At 38.7% G+C, this 21,353-nt stretch overlaps 3 protein-coding genes and 2 non-coding genes across 5 annotated transcripts; 1 reads left to right on the top strand and 4 right to left on the bottom strand.

Moving 5' to 3' along the window:
• Positions 1-108: 108 nt before the first annotated feature.
• Positions 109-6,131, top strand: LOC131333477 (E3 ubiquitin-protein ligase At1g63170-like). Its single transcript, XM_058368016.1, has 5 exons — positions 109-878; positions 3,866-3,985; positions 4,077-4,209; positions 4,887-5,051; positions 5,583-6,131. The coding sequence occupies exons 1-5, from the start codon at positions 310-312 to the stop codon at positions 5,757-5,759; spliced, it is 1,164 nt and encodes a 387-aa protein (XP_058223999.1). The 5' UTR covers positions 109-309; the 3' UTR covers positions 5,760-6,131.
• Positions 6,132-6,980: 849 nt separating this feature from the next.
• On the bottom strand, positions 6,981-7,075 carry LOC131334976 (small nucleolar RNA snoR114). The gene has a single exon (XR_009202372.1). It is a non-coding gene; the product is annotated as a small nucleolar RNA snoR114 (small nucleolar RNA).
• Positions 7,076-7,081: 6 nt separating this feature from the next.
• Positions 7,082-7,152, bottom strand: TRNAG-GCC (transfer RNA glycine (anticodon GCC)). The gene has a single exon. It is a non-coding gene; the product is annotated as a tRNA-Gly (tRNA).
• A 2,929-nt stretch (positions 7,153-10,081) lies between these two features.
• On the bottom strand, positions 10,082-10,898 carry LOC131334033 (BON1-associated protein 2-like). Its single transcript, XM_058368900.1, has one exon. The coding sequence runs from the start codon at positions 10,791-10,793 to the stop codon at positions 10,260-10,262; it is 534 nt and encodes a 177-aa protein (XP_058224883.1). The 5' UTR covers positions 10,794-10,898; the 3' UTR covers positions 10,082-10,259.
• A 4,830-nt stretch (positions 10,899-15,728) lies between these two features.
• LOC131334032 (BON1-associated protein 2-like) lies at positions 15,729-16,545 on the bottom strand. The gene has a single exon (XM_058368899.1). The coding sequence runs from the start codon at positions 16,445-16,447 to the stop codon at positions 15,914-15,916; it is 534 nt and encodes a 177-aa protein (XP_058224882.1). The 5' UTR covers positions 16,448-16,545; the 3' UTR covers positions 15,729-15,913.
• Between the last annotated feature and the right edge of the window lie 4,808 nt (positions 16,546-21,353).

The raw sequence follows: 21,353 nt of genomic DNA, 5'->3' as shown, positions 1-21,353 counted from the left end.
GCGGTCGAAACTTGAACAGCAGGCAAGCCATATCCCTTTTTGGTAAATGGAAGTCAAAGTTTCACTAATTAAACTTTGGTCGCTTTCATTTCATCACTCCAAAATCAACTTCTAGATTCAACCCACGTAGAGTAACATCACCCAATATCAGCAACATCCAATCCAATCCAATCCCAAATTTCGAAAATCCTGTCCCACGTCTTCTTTCCGATCAAAACTAGGGTTTCTGTTTTCTTCCCAAAAACGATGCACCAAACCTAAAAATCCCTAAAGCCAAAACCAGGGTTTCCTTTTCCTCCTCCTCCGACGATGTCGACGGCGGGACCACCTCAATCTCCGACCGACGGAGTCGACACGACGCCGTTTCTCCCCGAACGCAGCCGCCGCCGGCTCGCGCGCCGCACGCCGAGCCTCCGTGGCGCGGCGCGCTTCCTCCGCCGCGCCAGCAGCCGGGGCATGATGCGCGAGCCGTCGAGGCGGGTGCGCGAGGCGGCGGCCGAGCAGATCGAGGAGCGGCAGAGCGACTGGGCGTACTCGCGCCCGATAGTCATCCTCGACCTCGTGTGGAACCTCGCGTTCCTCGTCGTCTCTGCCGTCGTGCTGGCGGTGAGCAGGAACGAGTCCCCAGCGATGCCGTTGAGGCTTTGGATCGTTGGCTATGCGATGCAGTGTGTGCTTCACATGGTGTGCGTGTCTTTCGAGTACAGGCGGCGGTGGTTGCAGCAGCAGATTATTACTTCCGGTGATAATTTGAACTCGCGGTGGAGTGGTGGTGGTGGTTGGTGGAGGAGAATGAATTCAAATTCGAGCTCGGAAAGCGATGAGGGCGAGCCAAGGGATTATATCCCGGAGCGGCCTCAGAGTGAAGATGAAACTAGGTATAATAGCTAAATCTTTATTGTTATTTGCATGATAATTAGTTTGATGACTTGTTGTAAATTGTTTGGTAATCGATTTAGATGAGTAGGTGGTGAACAAATGATCTTGCATTCGACACTCACTGCTTGCAGAGGAGAGCCTTGTTGAGAAATCAGCCAAAAAGAAAAAAAGAAAAAAACAGCACATGAAGGGGTCAAAAAACGAAACAAAGAATGCAAGACACTGAGTAAAAATGGTGCTTCCCCAACTGTGTAATTGAGTACATACATGGTTCACATCACTGAACAACAAGTATTTATAACCTAGGGTTTATCTCACCAATTACCGTGATAACCTGCCTAGGTTGAATCCTGAATATTCATCGAAGCGCAAACCAAATCGAATTAGGCTTCATAAGCTCAACAAGATAATTGGTTTTATGGCTAGGTATAAGTGCTAATCTTTCTGTAATCGATTTAGATGAATTGGTGGGGAACAATTGATCTTGCATTCGACACTCACTACTTGCAGAGGAGAGTCTTGTTGAGAAATCAGCCAGACAAACTAACACACAATATGAAGAAACTATCAAAAAATGCAAGACAGAGTAAAATATTGTGAATACCCAACTGTGCAATTGAGTTCATCCATGGTTCACATCAGTTTCCAATGAATAATGAAGAGCGCAAGTTAATTACCGTAGTACCCTGCGTAGGTCGACTCCTGAATACTAACCAATATGAATTAGGCTTCACAAGCCCAACAAGTCTGACCACATGGGAGGGGTTCGAGAAATAATAACTAATTCATAGATAATCTATGAATCTAACGATTTGGCTTGTAGGGCCCTCCCTATACAAATGGAGGCCCTTGGCGAACTCACAACATGGGGTCCTACCTATTATTTTTATCAAATTCAGAATAATCATTTAGAATATATATATATCTTAATGTTGGAATGTATAAAGCCACAACGTGGGTTGCCTACAAATTCGGCAAGTGTATAACAAGGACGTGGATTCTATGGGTTTTAACCTAATGTTGGAATGTATAATCTGTTAGTTTGGTACTTTTTGTCACCATAGCTTCGTGACATGCTTAAAAAAAGCTTTGTCTTCTTCCTGTTCTGGTTGGGTCGTAATGTGTGGGCAACATTTGAGAACTGGTGGCGCTGGACAAGTGACAATGCATTGTCAATTTGTTACTTTGTTAGCTACGTAAAGTGGAATCTTAGCAACAAGTAGGAGGGTTTTTAGCTTTTATTATCGGAGGGATAGATTTGACTTTTGTTATGTTCTATTCTAGGTAAAGATTAGTTTGAGAAAGTATTGTTAGGCTTTGTTCGAGAAATAAACAGGTGATACAGCTAAAAAACGAATTTGCCTTACAAAACAGAACGCAGATTTGATGATGGTTCTTTTCTCTATTTGGTGATTAGACTATCCGGGGTTTTTTGCGCCTGACTATTTCCTCAAATACATGCACTCTTTCATTCCACAATAACAGGTTGGGCACAACTGCAATATTCTGCTCTCTTATCTCCTCTTTCGTATATTTCTATTCTATTTCCGATCTTCTTTCTGTGTGTGTGTGTGTGTGTGTGGTAAATGAGTAATTTTATAGCACCAAAACTAAGCCAGTGGCATACAACTCAAAGGGTAGGACCAATGTTTTGAAAACCGGACCGGTGAGCAAACCAGAGTAGGGACCGGATGGATGGGTCCCCGGTTCAACCGCGGTCGAACTAGAATCAAACCATGATGTCATAATTATGTATTATAAATATATTAATAGTAGAAAACTAATTAAAATTAAAATGTAACAGCATATGTGTATAAAAATTATTTGGAAGCAAGAGAATTGTTCTTCAAGCCTGTTCACAAAAAGAAAAGGCATTACCTTTTTTCAATCCCACATCGGTGGGGAGACTAACTTGGATGTTACACAAGTGTCTATAAATGCTCAACAAAACTCAGCGCACTCTGGGCTACCAATGTCATCAGCCCGGCTGGCTGTTTCATGGGTCCCATGATTGGTTTGAAGCCGGAGCAATAAAGTTGCTAATTAGTTCAAAAATTCAAGCCTACCAGTTCATCCGACCTGTGGCCGGTTCACATGGGTTGGCGGTCTAACTGTTCTACTTGTCTGGTTTTTAAAATGGAGACTGGTTCTGAAATTTAGCCGGTTCTCTGGTTTGTCCGGACTGGAGCATGGTCCGGTCCGGTTTTTAAAACATTGGGTAGGACTTACATCCCTCTCTTCAACTTTATTCCTCTCCTTCGCCTGGATTCTTTCTTTCTATTTCATCTTTGTCTTATAGCTGCGACTAGTAATATTCGAAGTACATAATTTTTGCTATTTTGCATTTCAAGTTTTATTTGGGGTAATATGTATCCTCAAGAAGGCCATGCTACATTAAATATCATGTAAAACAGTGAATATAAGATGGATTACTTGACCACTAGGAAACCTGTATCACTGAGAAAATGGTGACACCAACCCAGCCTTCTTGAGTAGAAACTAGAAACTAGAAGATGGAAGTCGCTGATTTGGCCTTTGTTTCCTTATGATCATAAGTCTTATCTTGAATCAACAAGTAAATTTATAGCAATTTTTGGCCACCATGAGGCCAAGTTGATCATGCTACTACGATGGATCTTTCAGTTCAGTCTTGACTTGGTATTTGAGTGGTCTATTCTATTTGTACAATTGTATTCTGCAATCTTGACTCGTTCTTGGATTTTTCTGGTCTGGTTGATCTGCTACTGGGCAGTCGTTTACATTGTCTGCCTGCTTCTCTGAGATGGAGATGCAGTCATAACCTTGGAGGAAAATGATAGAGAGATCAAAATCTAACATCTTTTGTGCTTAGTTTTGATTCTGACAAACTGACATTTACTGCTTCATTGTACATTTTGATGCACTTGACTTTTATAAAGTACATAAATGAACCTTGTTTGCATGAGCCCAATAATAAGTTCACTAGCCTTACCATGTATTGTGGCAGTGTTGCTAAGCATTTGGAATCTGCAAATACAATGTTTTCGTTTATATGGTGGATCATTGGATTCTATTGGGTATCTGCTGGCGGTGAAAATTTGACTGAAGATTCACCTCAACTTTACTGGTTCGTCCACTGATTCCTTCTCTGAGATGGCAAGTTTGAGATTTTCATTTGTTGCCTTTTGGATTATTCACGCATGGCTATGTTTTTGCAGGCTCTGTATAACTTTTTTGGCATTTGATGTGTTCTTTGTTGTTATCTGTGTTGCCGTGGCATGTGTCATTGGTATAGCTGTTTGCTGCTGTCTGCCATGTATAATTGCACTCTTATATGCAGTGGCAGATCAGGTAATTTGCATGATTTTTTTGTTCTGTTTTTTTCCCATGAAAGGCTCAGTATAATACATTCCTTGCGTGGATTTTACACATAAGCTAATTATTGGTGTTAAAATATGCTGTAGACCCGGATAAATTATTCCTTCAATGAAGTAATTCCATTACCAACAATTGATGAAAATATGTTGAACTTGGAATTCTTTGTGAACATTATGTTTATAACTTATCTGAAGTATCCAAGGTTTGAAACATTCTAAATTTGTTGATTTGGCCATGGATTGGAATCCAAGTTCCTCGAAGTGGTTGTTAATGGATAAGCAACTAATAAGATCGCTCATAAATTTTCTCTCTCTACTTTCTGCTAATGTAGCTAAATTCTTGCTCTGTTGCATTTGATTTTCTATGTCTGTGGAGGCCTAACATCATGGGAATTTGTCTACATGTAATATGTGATATAGTATGATTGATGGATCCAGAATGTAGAAATTTCTGTTTGTCATAGTGGCGGACCTTTCTAGGGATCTGAGCGCATAGACTAGACAACAATAATCTGGGCACAGTTTTGCTGTTGAACTATCAAAAGTTGACTGGTTCAGTTATCTAGTCAATTTGGTGATCTTGCTGTCTACTTTTCTCTGAAAGCCTGGGTTTTCTTCGTTCACTTATCGGGAAATTTTGTATGGGAACAGGAAGGAGCAACCAAGGAAGAAATTGAACGACTCCCGAAGTACAGATTCCAGAAGATAGGTGAATTTGAGAAACAAAAAGGAGAGATTCAAGAATCTTTTGGAGGATTAATGACAGAATGTGACACTGATTCACCAATTGAACATGTTCTTTCCCTAGAGGATGCTGTAAGTTTCCCGACTCAATGACAACATTTCTCTGGAATCAGAAATTCAAAAGTGCAAATTCAAAAGTTCTGAATAACATGCTGAAGAATCTATGGCATTCTCTTGTACAACTACTAACATCAATTTCACGAAGGTTGACTTCCATCCAGACTTGAGACATGGAGATTGGTTTTCCAAGCTCCATTTCTCAGATGTACTAATTGGACCATCAACCATGCATATTTAGAACAAATGGCAGCATTAACATGGCTTACCATTAAGAAATCATCATTGCGTGGTTTTTTTTTTTTCTTTTCCCGCCTGTGGTTCTAAAGAAGGCTTGACTAATATCCTGGTAGAATCACATTGTGGCTCCTTCTGCATTGAGATGTTGGTTTCTGTATATTGTAGGGTCAGCGGTCGTTCGTCTGCATGCTATGTAAATAGAAATCGAGGCTGGGAAAAATACTTAATGCTAGATATGCTTGTTGAGAAAGAGAGTTTTCTGTGAATAAATTTACACCTTTTGATACGAGTCCTTGTGAATAACAGGAATGTTGCATTTGCCTTTGTGCCTATGACGATGGAAACGAACTGCGTGAACTCCCTTGCCGTCATCATTTCCACTGCTCCTGCATAGACAAGTGGCTGCACATTAACGCCACCTGTCCTCTCTGCAAGTTCAATATACTAAAGAACGGTGATCAAAGTGGTAGCGAGGAAGTATAGGAAAGCTGGTTATTCTGTGTATCTCATGCATGTGACGCGACCCTATCTGTCGTTTCGGCTCAAGACCTGTTCCAGTTTGTGCTGTTCATGCTTACGTCGGAGTGCTGCAGAAATTTGTTGTGTTTCCTCTTGTTTGTGTTTTTCAATTATTACCTTGCTTTCATACGTGCTCAATATTGTATATGTGCGATATTCCGCTTGACCTAAAAAAAAAAAAATTGTATATGTGCCTTTTGTCTTCTTTTTTTCCCGTTATATGCCAACAGTACATACTATGACTTGGGGGGCGATGGTCGGTAGTAGTACTGTTGTATCTTGTAAAATCTGGAAATCGTGTTACATGCATAATGTGAAGATAAATACATCTCTCTCTCTCTCTCTCTGGAAAGTACGTGCTTTTATTTACTCTGAGACTCATCGTTCTGAAAACTCCAACAAAGTAAAGCTCTGGTAAAGGGAGCCCATGGGCTGTGTAGATTTTCCAGCTCGATGCCATTCTTGCTTGAAGATTTTGCACTTCTACATAGTAGTTACCATCAATCAAAGAGTTTGGAACTCAAGAAAATTCAAGGGCACCAAAATAGAGAAAATTTAGGCCGCTTACGTGAAATTTTACTGCTTCCAACTAAGAGGAAGCCAAAGATACCCACGGAAAAGGGTTGAAACTTGCTCAGGCTAGGGCTTAGAAAATACACTGTGAGTCTTCCCAAGTAGAGAAGGTTCTTGCCAAGATGCCCTACAATCCTGTAATGCATTTGCTTTCACTGTAGGGACTCAGGTCCTGTTCATGATACTCTCTCTCTTACCTTAGGATCTATCAATAGTGGGAGCCGAAAAACAGGAAAGAAATGGACAAGCTAGATGTGTGTGTATAATGCCGTTCGGCTAAATAAGCTACTTAGCTTTTCTTTTTTTTATTCAAATTCTAAAAAATAAAAAAATTACGACTGAAATCCAATTTTTTTTTAATAAAGATGAAAAAATTGGCTTATTTTTGTCTTTATTCAAAAAAATTAGATTTCAATCGTAATTTTTTACATTTTAGATTCCTTTCGTCATGACAAAGCAATAATCCCCAAAAGATTGACGAAAAACTAACAAATGCGAAAAAAATTTAAATAAGGACAAAAAAATAAGCCCCTTAACTTATTTAGCCGAATGGCCTAAAATAAAAGCTTTGAAAAGGAAGTTGATGGGAAGAGAGGGAAAACGAAAAAAAGAGAGCTCAGCAGTGCCGTGTTGTTAATCCGATTTTTAAATCAGAGAATTGTGGCAGACCCTACCGCCACAGGTAGGCACAGTAATCTTCACAGCCCTGTTAATGCACCAGCCGGGAATCGAACCCGGGTCTGTACCGTGGCAGGGTACTATTCTACCACTAGACCACTGGTGCTTTTGTTCCAAATGTGCCTGTTTTTTTTTATTTGTAATTAAACGCACCCTCTCTCTCTCTCTCTCCTAGTATATCTACAACCACTTCGGAGGAATCACAATCACCCATGACTACTTGACAAACTTCATAAACTGGTCCGATTATGAATAGGCCAATGCGACAGGGAGGGACGGGTTTTGCCACACCCCGCCCCGAAAATTTAGTCCCGCCCCGAATTCAAACTGGGTAATTTATGGGTACAGCCGCTCCGTCTCTATCAGGTTTACCTGCCCCTACTCATTTTTTTTTTAATTGAGAAAATGTATTATAGATTCTAAAATAAGTGAGCACAAACAATAAAAGTTTATGAAATATAACTATTATAATTTAACCAAAATCTATTATCTAAAAGCAAAGTGGAAGAAATAGTTAATATTTTATGTGGTATTCTAGTTGTAAGGGTAAAAATAGTATAAGAATAAAAATAGTTTTTTATGCCTAAAATAATTTCGGGACCGGGCGGGTACCCGAACAGGGTAACGTCAACCAGACCCCGACCCGACACAGGCCGGGTTTCATCAATTCTCCCCCGATTCGACCCTTGAAAAATACAACAAATTAAAACCCGCCTCGATCGGGGCGGGGCAAGGCGGGTTGAATTGCCATCTCTAGGTCCGATGGTGACAAATCAGAAAAAAATAGAGATGATATATCCAGATAACGTTTTCACTCCATAAATTATCTTAAATGGTGTAATTTTGTGTTTCAACACAATAAAGGTGGACTAACAATTATCCTATCATCTAGTGAAACAATGCAAGGTTTTTTCACGTTATATCAATTTATATCACCATTACATTCCATATATGTATAAAAAAGAAATTGTATTTACTGAGAAATAAATTGTATGTTTTGATGATTAGATAAGGAAAAAAAATATTTCAGTAATCATTTATGATATTAGCATGTTGTGGTGGATATTTTGTATGTTTTGATGATTAGATAAGGGAATTATGTGCTTCATGAATTTATATTAGTCGCATGTACACAAATTCGTTCGCCCATAACACATGCATTGCACGGGCATAGCATGTGTATTGCAAGGTTTTTTTGCTAGTATAATAGATGAGGTAAAGTTTGTCCAAAAATAATCTGAATGTGATCAGAGAGACACAGATATATAGATATATCTCAAGTACGTACTTATCTTCTTCCCTATCCAATTTTTGGTCCACTAATTGCTTCTCTTTGGGTTGGCCTATGTGTGATGATGGTAATTTTTCCAAAGCAACGCGTGCATGCAAGGACGGAACTAAGATTTTACCCTAACAATGACGAAATATATATTAAAAAAATCTAGTAGTAGCGAGACTATATAAGTTGGGTAAAATTTTTTTTTTAACGTATAATAATTGCATTTTCTAAAATTCTTGTCGTGGCGGTCGCCGCCACTAGACCCCCTGATCCCATCCTTGCGTGCATGGCTTGAAACAGGGAAGGCAAGAACCTCGGAGAAAGGCTGGAAGTATCATAAAATCAAATTTTAATGAGACGCTTTCATTCTAGCATATCTTCCAAAGTTTTGATCGGTTGTGGACATTTTTTGCTCTTGCCTTACATGCTATGATTATCCTTGCATGGAAAGATAATACCCTGTTAGATATATAATTTCCGGATTCCGGAAGGATGTCTTCTATAGCCTGTCCAGTGTTTTTCAATATTACAGCAGCCCTTCTTCGCTTCCTTTAAAGTTTGTTGAACCTTATTTTGAACTTCCCGGGATATCATGGGCGGCGGCGGACGGACGTTCACTGACGTGATGATCAGAAACATTCTGAAGTTTGTAGTTAGTCTTGCATGGAGTCTCATTCTAGCTTCCACTGTGTTATGTGGCTTCATTCCAAGTTGCCCGGCCATGGTCAGAAAATTCAAGATCTGCGCGCTTCCATTCCTTAGTACAGTAATGGGCATTCCTTCCTTCTCTGTACATCGTCGCATTTTTCCTATGCTCCGACGATGGATTGAGAACCCGCATATTACAAGGCTTCTTATGTGGTGGTCGCAGCCCGGAGTTTACGTTGGGAGGGTAATTATCAGAGCTGGCTCTAAACTACAGCTTGTGTTGCGGCCGCTTTAGGTATCTAAATTTTTTTGAATTTCAGGAGATCCATCCTACTTTTTTCCTCTTTATAATAGTCCAACAAAAGAGTTTCATTTTTTTTTTTCTTTGCTTTAAACTCATGAAAAGTTAAGACCGGCTATGGGATAATGCATGAAAGTCAATTTGCACTTATACGCTATACTATTTTCTCTGGATGTTACTTATCTGTTCAAAATTGGCATTTAGCTATTTCGTCGGGGTGAGTGCCCAATTTATAACCATGTTCTTAAAAATCTGATGTGATGAAGAGTTTAGTTCTCTTTTTAATTATATGTGTTAATGTTTTCAACAGAATTTGCAAACAACGAATATTTAAGGTCAAATGTTTTTATCCAAACAAATAAGTAAATCACCAGTATATTCGGCTATAACAAACAAGCTCTTTATGTCGAAACAAGAAAAAACTTCTCTCTCCTCTTTGTCTCTTCTTGTTAACGAGTTCATTATATTTCAGTCGAAACAACTACTCCCTCTATTCTAAAATAAATGTTTGGTCTGCAAAACGAGTTCCAAAATAAATGTTTGGTCTGCGAAACGAAAACTTAAAAATAATACTCCTACAATTTTTCCAAAAGAAATTCAAACTTTTTTTAACAATTTACTAGAGATCCATAAATTCTTTTAAACTATGAAAAAAGTTAAACTTTTTTTTATAATAGAAAACGTATTATTTTTAAGTTCTTGTTTTGCTGACCGGACATTTATTTTGGACGGAGGTAGTACTTTTTAAAAACCATTAACCCTTTCCAAACACTTGACACAATTAACATAAATGATAACATTGTCATATGGTTATAACTACTTATTAATTACCAATTCCATGCTCTTGATAATTACAAGAGTGCCCATAAGTTTCACAATCTTAATTAATTACAACAAGAATGATTACCCATCTTCAAGCCAATTTTCAATTCCTACACAAAAAATAATAATAATAATAAATTCCACCAAATTTCCTATTGTACCCTTATGCCATCCACACCGGAACTCCGGTAACAACCTCACCGGCAACCTTCCCAACCACCACCGCACCTCCCACCCACGGTCGCGAAATCGAAGCCGCCGACGCACACGTGGCAGCAGCACCGACTCCATTCTCCGCCCCCTTCACTCTCACCGACAGATTAATTATCCCGTTCGGCTCCCCACTGCCGTCCCTCAACCTATAACTCAAGAAATGCAAGTAGTTCGCCGGTACGTTACCGCCGACGAAGTCCGACGCCGGAATTCTCGCCGTCCCGACGACTTTGTCCCCGGACTTCGCCCTGCATCTCACCTCCACAGTCAGGAACCACGCGTGGGGCGGCATTTCCAGGACGAGCTTCTCGTTCCAAGCCGGGGAGCTGCCGCCGGCGTCGTCCGACGCCGGCGTCGATCTGGAGTTCTGGGAATTCGTTCGGACGATGACGAAGGCGTTCTTCTTCACCGGTCGCCGGCGGTCCACTCGGAGGCCTTCGCCGGAGATGACCGTGACTTCTAAAGCGCGTGAAGCTGTCGCCATATTTTCAAGCCGTAGTTTTCAAATAAGATAAGATTATGTTATTCTCTGTTAATGAACGGTGAGATTAGTCGAACACTCGAATTATAAAATAAAAACAGATGAATATGCTCTTGTAGATAGATGAAGTTATATATAGTGATCTGATCAGGGGAAGAAGTGGGTTTTGAATTTGGAAGAAGACGGGGGGAAAGGAGAGAGAAAGTGGTAAGTTGGTTCTGTAATTTGATGAGAGAAAGTGGCAAGTTGGTTCTGTAATTTGATGTTGGCGCGTGGAAACGTCATTTGACGACTTCTTTTTTCCGTGGATGGGAAAAAGTAAGAAAAATTCTAACACTACACTCACTTACACACCCATTCACGCACTCATACTCACAATAAGAGTGGGGCCCATATACACTGGGTGTGTAGTGTGTGCGGGCTCCATCCTTATTGTGAATGTGGGTGTGTAAGTGGGTGTGGTGGTAGAATGATTGAAAAAGTAAACGGAATTTGACGTTGGCGCGTGAATTTGGTGTTGGGCGAGGGGAGAGACCCAATGAAATTCTGATGGATTTGGAGTGGGAAATTTCAATATTGGCGTGGGGTGCGTGTTTGGGAAAAATACTAGGCGTAGGGGGTACCATCCCACCATACTTGACTAGACCACCACCCGACTATCGGGCTGTAAATGAATCGAGCAGTTTGTGAGCTCGAATTTTTGACTTATTTAGTAAACAAGCTGAGTGAAACTTGGCTCATTTAGGAAGGTTTTGTTCGATTAAAGAGACTCATTTAGTAAATTACTAATTAAGCTCGACTCGTTAAGGATCGAATCAAGCTCAACTTATTTATTTGTTTAGTAAACGAGTCAAGCTCGAACCCAACAAAGTTCGACTCGGCTCGGCTCAATTGCAATCCTACCCGACCGTATCAATCGAAAATTTTTGGATGGTCTTGTGACATCGTCATATGGTGCCTCAACTCGTGTTTTTTATTTTCACCACATTTTCGCGCACCTAATTCCATGCAAGTTCTCCTAGAAAACGAGTTTGATTGCTTAAAAGTGAATTGTTTGAATTCGTTAAAAAATTAATGAGTTTTTAGGATTCAAATGATTTTCCCCAAACTTCAAATGCGAATTTAACAGATGAGTATCTAAAAAAGTGTGTCTCATCCCGTAAAGATCTTTTGATAATTCTCTTAGAGCAAGTCGAGTGGTTTGACCAAAATGGCTCAAGGATCAATCCCAAAAAAGTGGCTGTAACATTTGACCAATGGCAATATATGTTAAGTGCAATGCTACATCTCCATTTGCAATGGCATTTTTTTTTCCCCAATAATTTTCATCGGATATTCGATGGGAAAGTTTACAATACACAATCTTTAAAAATGCGTACCATATGCACCTATTTTATGATTAATTCATAACAGTTTAGGATGTTCCGTAACTTTTGTTCTAAAACTCACAACCTTCAGCAATTTGATTCTTAACATTTTAATTATGATTCATAATATTTTGGTGCATCTCGTAACTTTTATACTAAAAAATCATAACTTTTTAGCAATATAATTCGTAACATTTTGGATTTGTAACTTTTATACTCCACTTTTTAGCAATTCGATTTGTAACATATTCTCTATAGATCATAATATTTTGGGAGTGCATAAGATGCACACCTAAATAAAAAGTGTGTATTGTAGTCTTTCTCATATTCGACTAACTCTCATAAACTATGATTCTCCATCTACCATTTTATATTCTCCATCTACTATTCTTCATTCAACACCCATCCACCATTTTCCATGCATCTCTATGAAACAATCCAAAATTGGTTATGTACGTATGACACACATTTCTTTTCTTCTTAAAATACGCTATCATTATCACCAATCTTCTTAATTTCTCTATAATGAACAAGTTTAAAAAATCTATTCTTGCAGAAGAAGTTTCCAAATCTTCATCTTCATTCGACGGTGACCCAAATAATTAATACGCATACATACACAGATTTTCCCGAGAACAAGAGGGAGGGATTTGGTGGTTGTATTCGGCGATGTGGGGGGGGGAGGAGGAGTGGGAGGGTGTGGGGGCGGGGGGTGGTGTTTTAAACTTGGCCTCTCTTTTTTTGAGTGGGGCTCAAGCCATTTTTAATTTTTTTAACAGAGAAATAGCCCTACCGCTAGGCCACTAAATGGATCAGATTGTGCAACCCAAATCTCCGAGGGAGCTAACGCGGCCGCACCAGTCATGGCTCAAGCCATGTTTGAACCATTGCACTTGCTCTTAGTTGTTCAAAGAGAATAATTATATATACTGGCGATGTAAACATTTGTTTCCTTCAAATCAATTACATTACCTCACGCCATCAAAACAATGGTCCCAATTAATTGAACATGAAGACGTGGCGCAACGTAATTGATTTGGAGAAATGTTTACACCGAGAGTATAAATAATTTACTAATCTCTTGTTGAAATTATACTCCAATATCAGCTAGAGGATTAACCAAGAATTAAGGGGAAAACATTAGGAAGCCGTTGACTTGTGTCAACGAAGGTCGTTCTTTGGGATAATTTCCTCAAGCTTTACAAATCTGACTTCATATCTTTAGGTCATCAAGCTTGCGTGTACTTTCTCTCGTAAGCCTCTTTTACGTACGCCAACGAGTCAATGCATGTTAATTGGGATGCGGATTTTAGTTTGAGTTTTCTAATTCAAAAAAATTGACCTCAATTAATTATTCTACACTTTGTTTCTATGAAAATATGATACCAACCTTTCAGTTTCTTGCAGATCATGGAAAACAACTTAACCCAGATTACAAGGAAAATACAAATTGAGCACTCTCTCGCGGGTTTGACGAAATGGGCACAAGAAGTAATAGAAGGGTTTGCCCGATCCTTGAGAGATTGCAAGTTTGAATTTCATGAAAGTATATTTTAAACTTTGGGCCACTAGCAATTTAATTTTAAGGCTCCGGAATTAGTTGATGAATAAATAAGTTGGTCCAGACATCCGGTTATTTAAAACAAAAAACGTGTTTGGACTTCCTTACGTAGGATCATAAAATCCGTACCTAACCATAAATAAAGAATCTATTATGTAACTCGGGGGGTCACCGGAGGCAAATTTTACTTTTTTTACGCAACATGCCAGCACAAAACTACTCATAACCTAATCAACAAATACATAACATAGATCCAAAAAACACGCGACAGGGCTTATTCGTTTGGGGGACTCAAAATTTCTGCTCACGATTTCCAATTTTTTTCTCTATCTTTCTCTTTCCACTCATTACTCTTAAAAACTTCTCTAAAAAATCCAAACGGAACAGGGTCAACTACGAAAGTATTAACACCATAATTTTTCGAACATGAAATCTGGCTGTCAAAAATCATCTGAATGTGATCAGAGAGACATATATATATATATCTCAAAGTGCTTATCTCCTTCCCTATCCAATTTTTGGTCCACTAATAACTTCTCTTTGGGTTGGCCTATGCATGATGATGGTAATTTTTCCAAAGTAACGCGTGCATGGCTTGAAACAGGGAAGGCAAGAACCTCGGAGAAAGGCTGGAAGCATCGGAAAATCAAATTTTAACGAGACGCGTTGATTCTGGCATATATATCTTCCGAAGTTTTGATCGGTTGTGGACATTTTATATTCTTGCTTTACAGGCTATGATTATCCTTGCATGGAAAGATAATTCCCTGTTAGCTAGATATATAATTTCCGGAATTAAGGATGTCTTCTATAGCCTGTCCAGTGTTTTCATAACAGCAGCCTTTCTTCGCTTCCTTTAAAGTTTGTTGGAGTGAGCTTCCGGCCGGGATATCATAGGCGGCGGACGGACGTTCACTGACGTGATGATCAGAAACATTCTGAAGTTTGTTGTTAGTCTTGCATGGAGTCTCATTCTTCCTCTGTGTCATGTGGCTTCATTTCAAGATCTGCTTCCATTCCTTAGTACAGTAATGGGCATTCCTTCTCTGTACATAGTCGCTGTAGCAATATTATATTTGCTTCCAAATTTACTGGCAGCAACATTGTTCATTTTTCCTATGCTCCGACGATGGATTGAGAACTCAAACTGGCATATTACAAGGCTTCTTATGTGGTGGTCACAACCCGGAGTTTATGTTGGGAGGGTAATTAGAGCCAGCTCTATGCTAAAGCTTGTATTGCGGCCGCTTTAGGCATTTAAATTTTTTTGAATTTCAGGAAATCCCTCCTATTCCTCCCCCCCCCCTATTATAGTCCAACAAAAGAGAGTTTCTTTTTTTTTTTTTGCTTTAAGCTTGTGACAAGTCAGGACTGGCTCTAGGATAATGCATGAAAGTCAATTTGCACTTATACGCTATACTATTTTCTGGATGTTACTTTTTTGTTCAAAATTGGCATTTAACTATTTCCTCAGGGTGAGTGCCCAATTTATAACCATGTTCTTAAAAATCTGATGTGATGAAGATCGAGTTTAGTTCTCTTTTAATTATGTGTTAATGTTTTCAACAGAATTTGCAAACAACGAATATTTAAGGTCAAATATTTTTATCCAAACAAATAAGTAAATCACCCGTATATTCTGCTAACAAATTAACAAGCTCTTTATGTCCTAAAAAGAAAAAACTTCTCTCTCCTCTTTGTCTCTTCTTGTTAACGAGTTCATTATATTTCAATCGAAACAACTACTCCCTCCGTTTCAAAATAAATGTCTGGTCCGCAAAACGAAAACTTAAAAATAATATTCCTACAATTTTTCGAAGAAAAATTCAAACTTTTTTCAACAATTTACTAGAGATTCATAAGTTCTTTTAAACTATGAAAAAAGTTGAAACTTTTTCTTTTGATAGAAAACGAATTATTTTTAAGTTCTTGTTTTGCTGATCAGACATTTATTTTGGATGGAGGTAGTACTTTTTAAAAACCATTAACCCTTTCCAAACACGACACAATTAACATAAATGATAACATTGTCATATAGTTATAACTTATTACCAATTCCATGCTCTTGATAATTACAAGAGTGCCAATAAGTTTCACAATCTTAATTACTTACAAGAAGAATGATTACCCATCTTCAAGCCAATTTTCAATTCCTACATAAAAAATAAAATAAAAAATCCACCAAATTTCCTACCTTATGCCATCCACACCGGAACTCCTGTAACAACCCCACCGGTAACCTTCCCAACCACCACCGCACCTCCCACCCACGGCCGCGAAATCGAAGCCGCCACCGCACACGTGGCAGCAGCACCGACTCCATTCTCCGCCCCCTTCACTCTCACCGACAGATTAATTATCCCGTTCGGCTCCCCAGTGCAGTCCCTCAACCTATAACTCAAGAAATGCAAGTAGTTCGCCGGTACGTTACCGCCGACGAAGTCCGACGCCGGAATACTCGCCGTCCCGACGACTTTGTCCCCGGACTTCGCCCTGCATCTCACCTCCACAGTCAGGAACCACGCGTGGGGCGGCATTTCCACGACGAGCTTCTCGTTCCAAGCCGGGGAGCTGCCGCCGGCGTCGTCCGACGCCGGCGTCGATCTGGAGTTCTGGGAATTCGTTCGGACGATGACGAAGGCGTTCTTCTTCACCGGTCGCCGGCGGTCCACTCGGAGGCCTTCGCCGGAGATGACCGTGACTTCTAAAGCTCGTGAAGCTGTCGCCATATTTTCAAGCCGTAGTTTTCAAATAAGATAAGATTATGTTATTCTCCGCTAATGAACGGTAAGATTAGTCGAACACTCGAATTATATAAGAAAAACAGATGAATATGCTCTTGTAGATAGATGAAGTTATATATAGTGATCTGATCAGGGGAAGAAGTGGGTTTTGAATTTGGAAGAAGATGGGGGGAAAGGAGAGACAAAGTGGTAAGTTGGTTCTGTAAATTTGATGTTGGCGCGTGGAAAAGTCATTTGACGACTTCTTTTTCTTGGTTTTTTTCGTGGATGGGAAAAAGTAAATGGAATTTGACGTTGGCGCGTGAATTTGACGTTGGGCGAGCAGAGAGACCCAATGAAGTTCTGGTGGATTTGGGGGAGTGGGAAATTTCAATATTGGCGTGTGGTGCGTGTTTGAGGAAAATACTGGCGTAGGGGGTACCATTACCATCCCTCCATACTTGACTAGACGACTACCCAACTATCGGACTGTAAATAAATCAAGCAATTTGCGAACTCGAGTTTTCGACTTAGTGACGCTTGATTCGTTTAGGAAGATTTTGCTCGATTAAAGAGACTCTGATTTAGTAAATTATTAATTAAGCTCGGCTCGTTAAGGATCGAGTCGAGCTTAAGTTTTTTATTCGTTTACTAAACAAGTCAAGCTCAAATCCAATAAAGCTCGAATCGGCTCGATCCAATTGCAGCCCTACCCAACCGTATCAATCAAAATTTTTTGGGTGGTGGTCCTGTGACATCGTCATAGAGTGCCTCAACTTTCTTTCTTTTTTTTCCACCACATTTTCGCGCACCTAATTCCATGCAAGTTCCTAGAAAACGAGTTGGATTGCTTAAAAGTGTATTGTTTGAATTCGTTAAAAAATTAATGAGTTAGGATTAGAATTAGGATTATGATTCAAATTATGTTCCCAAACTTCAAATGTGAATTTAACAGATGAGTATCTAAAAAAGTGTGTTCGATCCCGTAAGATCTTTTGATAATTTTCTTAGAGCAAGTCGAGTGGTTTGACCAAAATGGCTCAAGTCAGGACGGTTCTGCTTTCTCTCAAAATTTTCTTTTTAAAAGAAAAGATAATTCAAATTCAAATATAACGAAAATAAAAAATAATTTTTTAATTTTTTTAACACTATTTTAAAGATCTCAATGAGGTTTATCAAAGAAAATCTATATTAATAGAAAAATTATTTACGTAAACACATAATTTTTAACTTTGAAATTATCTTCTTTTTTAAAATTTTTTTTTATAGAGAAAGTGGAACGGCCCCCTAAATCCCAAAAAAGTGGCTTTGAGTAATAACATTTGACCACAATCCCAAAAAAGTGGCTTTGAGTAATAACATTTGACCACAAAATGGCAATGTTAAGTGCAATGGTACATCTCCATTTGCAATGGCATTTTTTTTCTCCCAATAATTTTCATTGTATATTTGACGAGAAAGTCTACAATACACATCTTTTAAAAGTGTGTTTTATATGCACCTATTTTATGTTTCATTCTTAACATGTTAGGATGTTTCGTAACTTTTGTTCTAAAATTCATAACCTTCAGCAATACGATTCGTAACATTTTCATTATGATTCATAACATTTTGGTGCATCTCGTAACTTTTATACTAAAAAATCATAATTTTTTAGCAATACAATTCGTAACATTTGGGATTTGTAACTCTTATACTAAAATCGTAACTTTTTAGCAATTCGATTTGTAATATTTTCTTTATGAATCATAATATTTTGGGGGTGCATAAGATGCACACCCAAATAAGAAGTGTGTATTGTAGTCTTTTTCATACATGAACTACGATTCTCCATATACCATTTTATATTCTCCATCGGGGGAATGCTACGTACAAAGAAAACTTACCCCGAAAGTACCCCGAAAACAGCAATCAATGGTTGAGAATCACTTTGATGATTGTATCACACACATCAAAGTGAATCTCAACCATTAGTTGATCTTTTCGGGGTAGTTTCGGGGTAAATTTTCTTTGTCCATAGCATTTCTGTTCTCCATCTACTACTACCTTCAACACCCATGCATCTCTATGAAACATTCCAAAATTGACCTTTTTTTGAGTGTGGCTCAAGCCATTTTTATTTTTTTAAACATAGAAACAGCCCTACAGTTAAGCCACTAAATGGACCCGACTGTGCAACCCAAATCTCCGATGAAGCTAACGTGGCCACACCAATCACTGCTCAAGCCAAGGATGGAACCAGGGGGGTCTAGTGGTGGCGATTGTCACGACAAGAATTTCAAAAAATGCAATTATTATATGTAAAAAAAAATTATGCCCAATTTATATAGTCTCGCCACCATTAGATTTTTTTAATATACATTTTGCCACTGCTAGAGTAAAATCCTGGTTCCGTCCTTGGCTCAAGCCATGTTTGAACCATTGCACTTGCTCTTTGTTGTTCAAAGAGAATAATTATATATACTGGCCGGTGTAAACATTTGTTTTTTCTTTAAATCAATTACATTGCCCCATGTCATCAAAACAATGGTCCCAATTAATTGAACATGAGGACGTGTGGCGCAACGTAATTAATTCGGTGGAAACAAATGTTTACACCGACAGTATAAATAATTTACTAATCTCTTGTTGAAATTATACTCCAATATCAGCTAGATGATTAACCAAGAATTAAGGGGAAAACATTAGGAAGCCGTTGACTTGTGTCAACGAAGGTCGTTCTTTGGGATAATTTCCTCAAGCTTTACAAATCTGACTTCATATCTTTAGGTAATCAAGCTTGCGTGTGCTTTCTCTCGTAAGCCTCTTTTACGTACGCCAACGAGTCAATGCATGTTAATTGAGATGCGGATTTTAGTTTGAGTTTTCTAATTCAAAAAAATTGACCTCAATTAATTATTCTACACTTAATTTCTATGAAAATATGATACCAACCTTTCAGTTTCTTGCAGATCTTGGAAAAAAAACTTAACCCAGTTTACAAGAAAAATACAAATTGAGCACTCTCTTGCGGGTTTGATGAAATGGGCACGAGAAGTAATAGTAGAAGGGTTTGCCCGACCCCCGAGAGGTTGTAAGATCTAATTTCACGAAAGTCAAATATTTTAAACTTTGGGCCACTAGCAATTTAATTTTAAGGCTCCGGAATTAGTTGATGAATAAGTAAGTTGGTCCAGACATCCGGTTATTTAAAAAAAAAAACGTGTTTGGACTTCCTTACGTAGGATCATAAAATCCGTACCTAACCATAAATAAAGAATCTATTATGTAACTCGGGGGGTCACCGGAGGCAAATTTTACTTTTTTTACGCAACATGTCAGCACAAAACTACTCATAACCTAATCAACAAATACATAACATAGATCCAAAAAACACGCGACAGGGCGATCAAAATTTCCGCTCACAGTTCCCAATTTTTTTTCTCTATCTATCTCTTTCCACTTATTACTCTTAAAAACTTCTCTAAAAAATCCAAACGGAACATGGTCAACTATGGAAGTATTAACACCATAACTTTTCGAACATGAAATCTGGCTGTCAAAAATAATCTGAATGTGATCAGAGAGACACACACACACACACACACACACACACACACATATATATATATATATATCTCAAAGTGCTTATCTCCTTCCCTATCCAATTTTTGGTCCACTAATAACTTCTCTTTGGGTTGGCCTATGCATGATGATGGTAATTTTTCCAAAGTAACGCGTGCATGGCTTGAAACAGGGAAGGCAAGAACCTCGGAGAAAGGCTGGAAGCATCGGAAAATCAAATTTTAACGAGACGCGTTGATTCTGGCATATATATCTTCCGAAGTTTTGATCGGTTGTGGACATTTTATATTCTTGCTTTACAGGCTATGATTATCCTTGCATGGAAAGATAATTCCCTGTTAGCTAGATATATAATTTCCGGAATTAAGGATGTCTTCTATAGCCTGTCCAGTGTTTTCATAACAGCAGCCTTTCTTCGCTTCCTTTAAAGTTTGTTGGAGTGAGCTTCCGGCCGGGATATCATAGGCGGCGGACGGACGTTCACTGACGTGATGATCAGAAACATTCTGAAGTTTGTTGTTAGTCTTGCATGGAGTCTCATTCTTCCTCTGTGTCATGTGGCTTCATTTCAAGATCTGCTTCCATTCCTTAGTACAGTAATGGGCATTCCTTCTCTGTACATAGTCGCTGTAGCAATATTATATTTGCTTCCAAATTTACTGGCAGCAACATTGTTCATTTTTCCTATGCTCCGACGATGGATTGAGAACTCAAACTGGCATATTACAAGGCTTCTTATGTGGTGGTCACAACCCGGAGTTTATGTTGGGAGGGTAATCAGAGCCGGCTCTACGCTAAAGCTTGTATTGCGGCCGCTTAAGGCATCTAATTTTTTTTGAATTTCAGGAGATCCCACCTATTTTTTCCCCCCCTTATTATAGTCCAACAAAAGAGTTTCATATTTTTTTTTTGCTTTAAGCTTGTGACAAGTCAGGACCGGCTCTAGGATAATGCATGAAAGTCAATTTGCACTTATACGCTATACTATTTTCTGGATGTTGCTTCTCTGTTCAAAATTGGCATTTAACTATTTCATCAGGGTGAGTGCCCAATTTATAACCTTGTTCTTAAAAATCTGATGTGATGAGGATCGAGTTTAGTTCTCTTTTAATTATGTGTTAATGTTTTCAACAGAATTTGCAAACAACGAATATTTAAGGTCAAATATTTTTATCCAAACAAATAAGTAAATCACCCGTATATTCTGCTAACAAACAAGCTCTTTATGTCCTAGAAAGAAAAAACTTCTCTCTCCTCTTTGTCTCTTCTTGTTAATGAGTTCATTATATTTCAATCGAAACAACTACTCCCTCCGTTCCAAAATAAATATCTGGTCCACAAAACGAAA

The sequence above is a fragment of the Rhododendron vialii genome, chromosome 7a (genome assembly GCF_030253575.1).
Source record: "Rhododendron vialii isolate Sample 1 chromosome 7a, ASM3025357v1".
NCBI classification, from domain to species: Eukaryota; Viridiplantae; Streptophyta; class Magnoliopsida; order Ericales; family Ericaceae; genus Rhododendron; species Rhododendron vialii.
The sequence above is the reverse complement of the archived record's forward strand: the minus strand, read 5'-3'. Positions and strand labels throughout refer to the sequence as shown.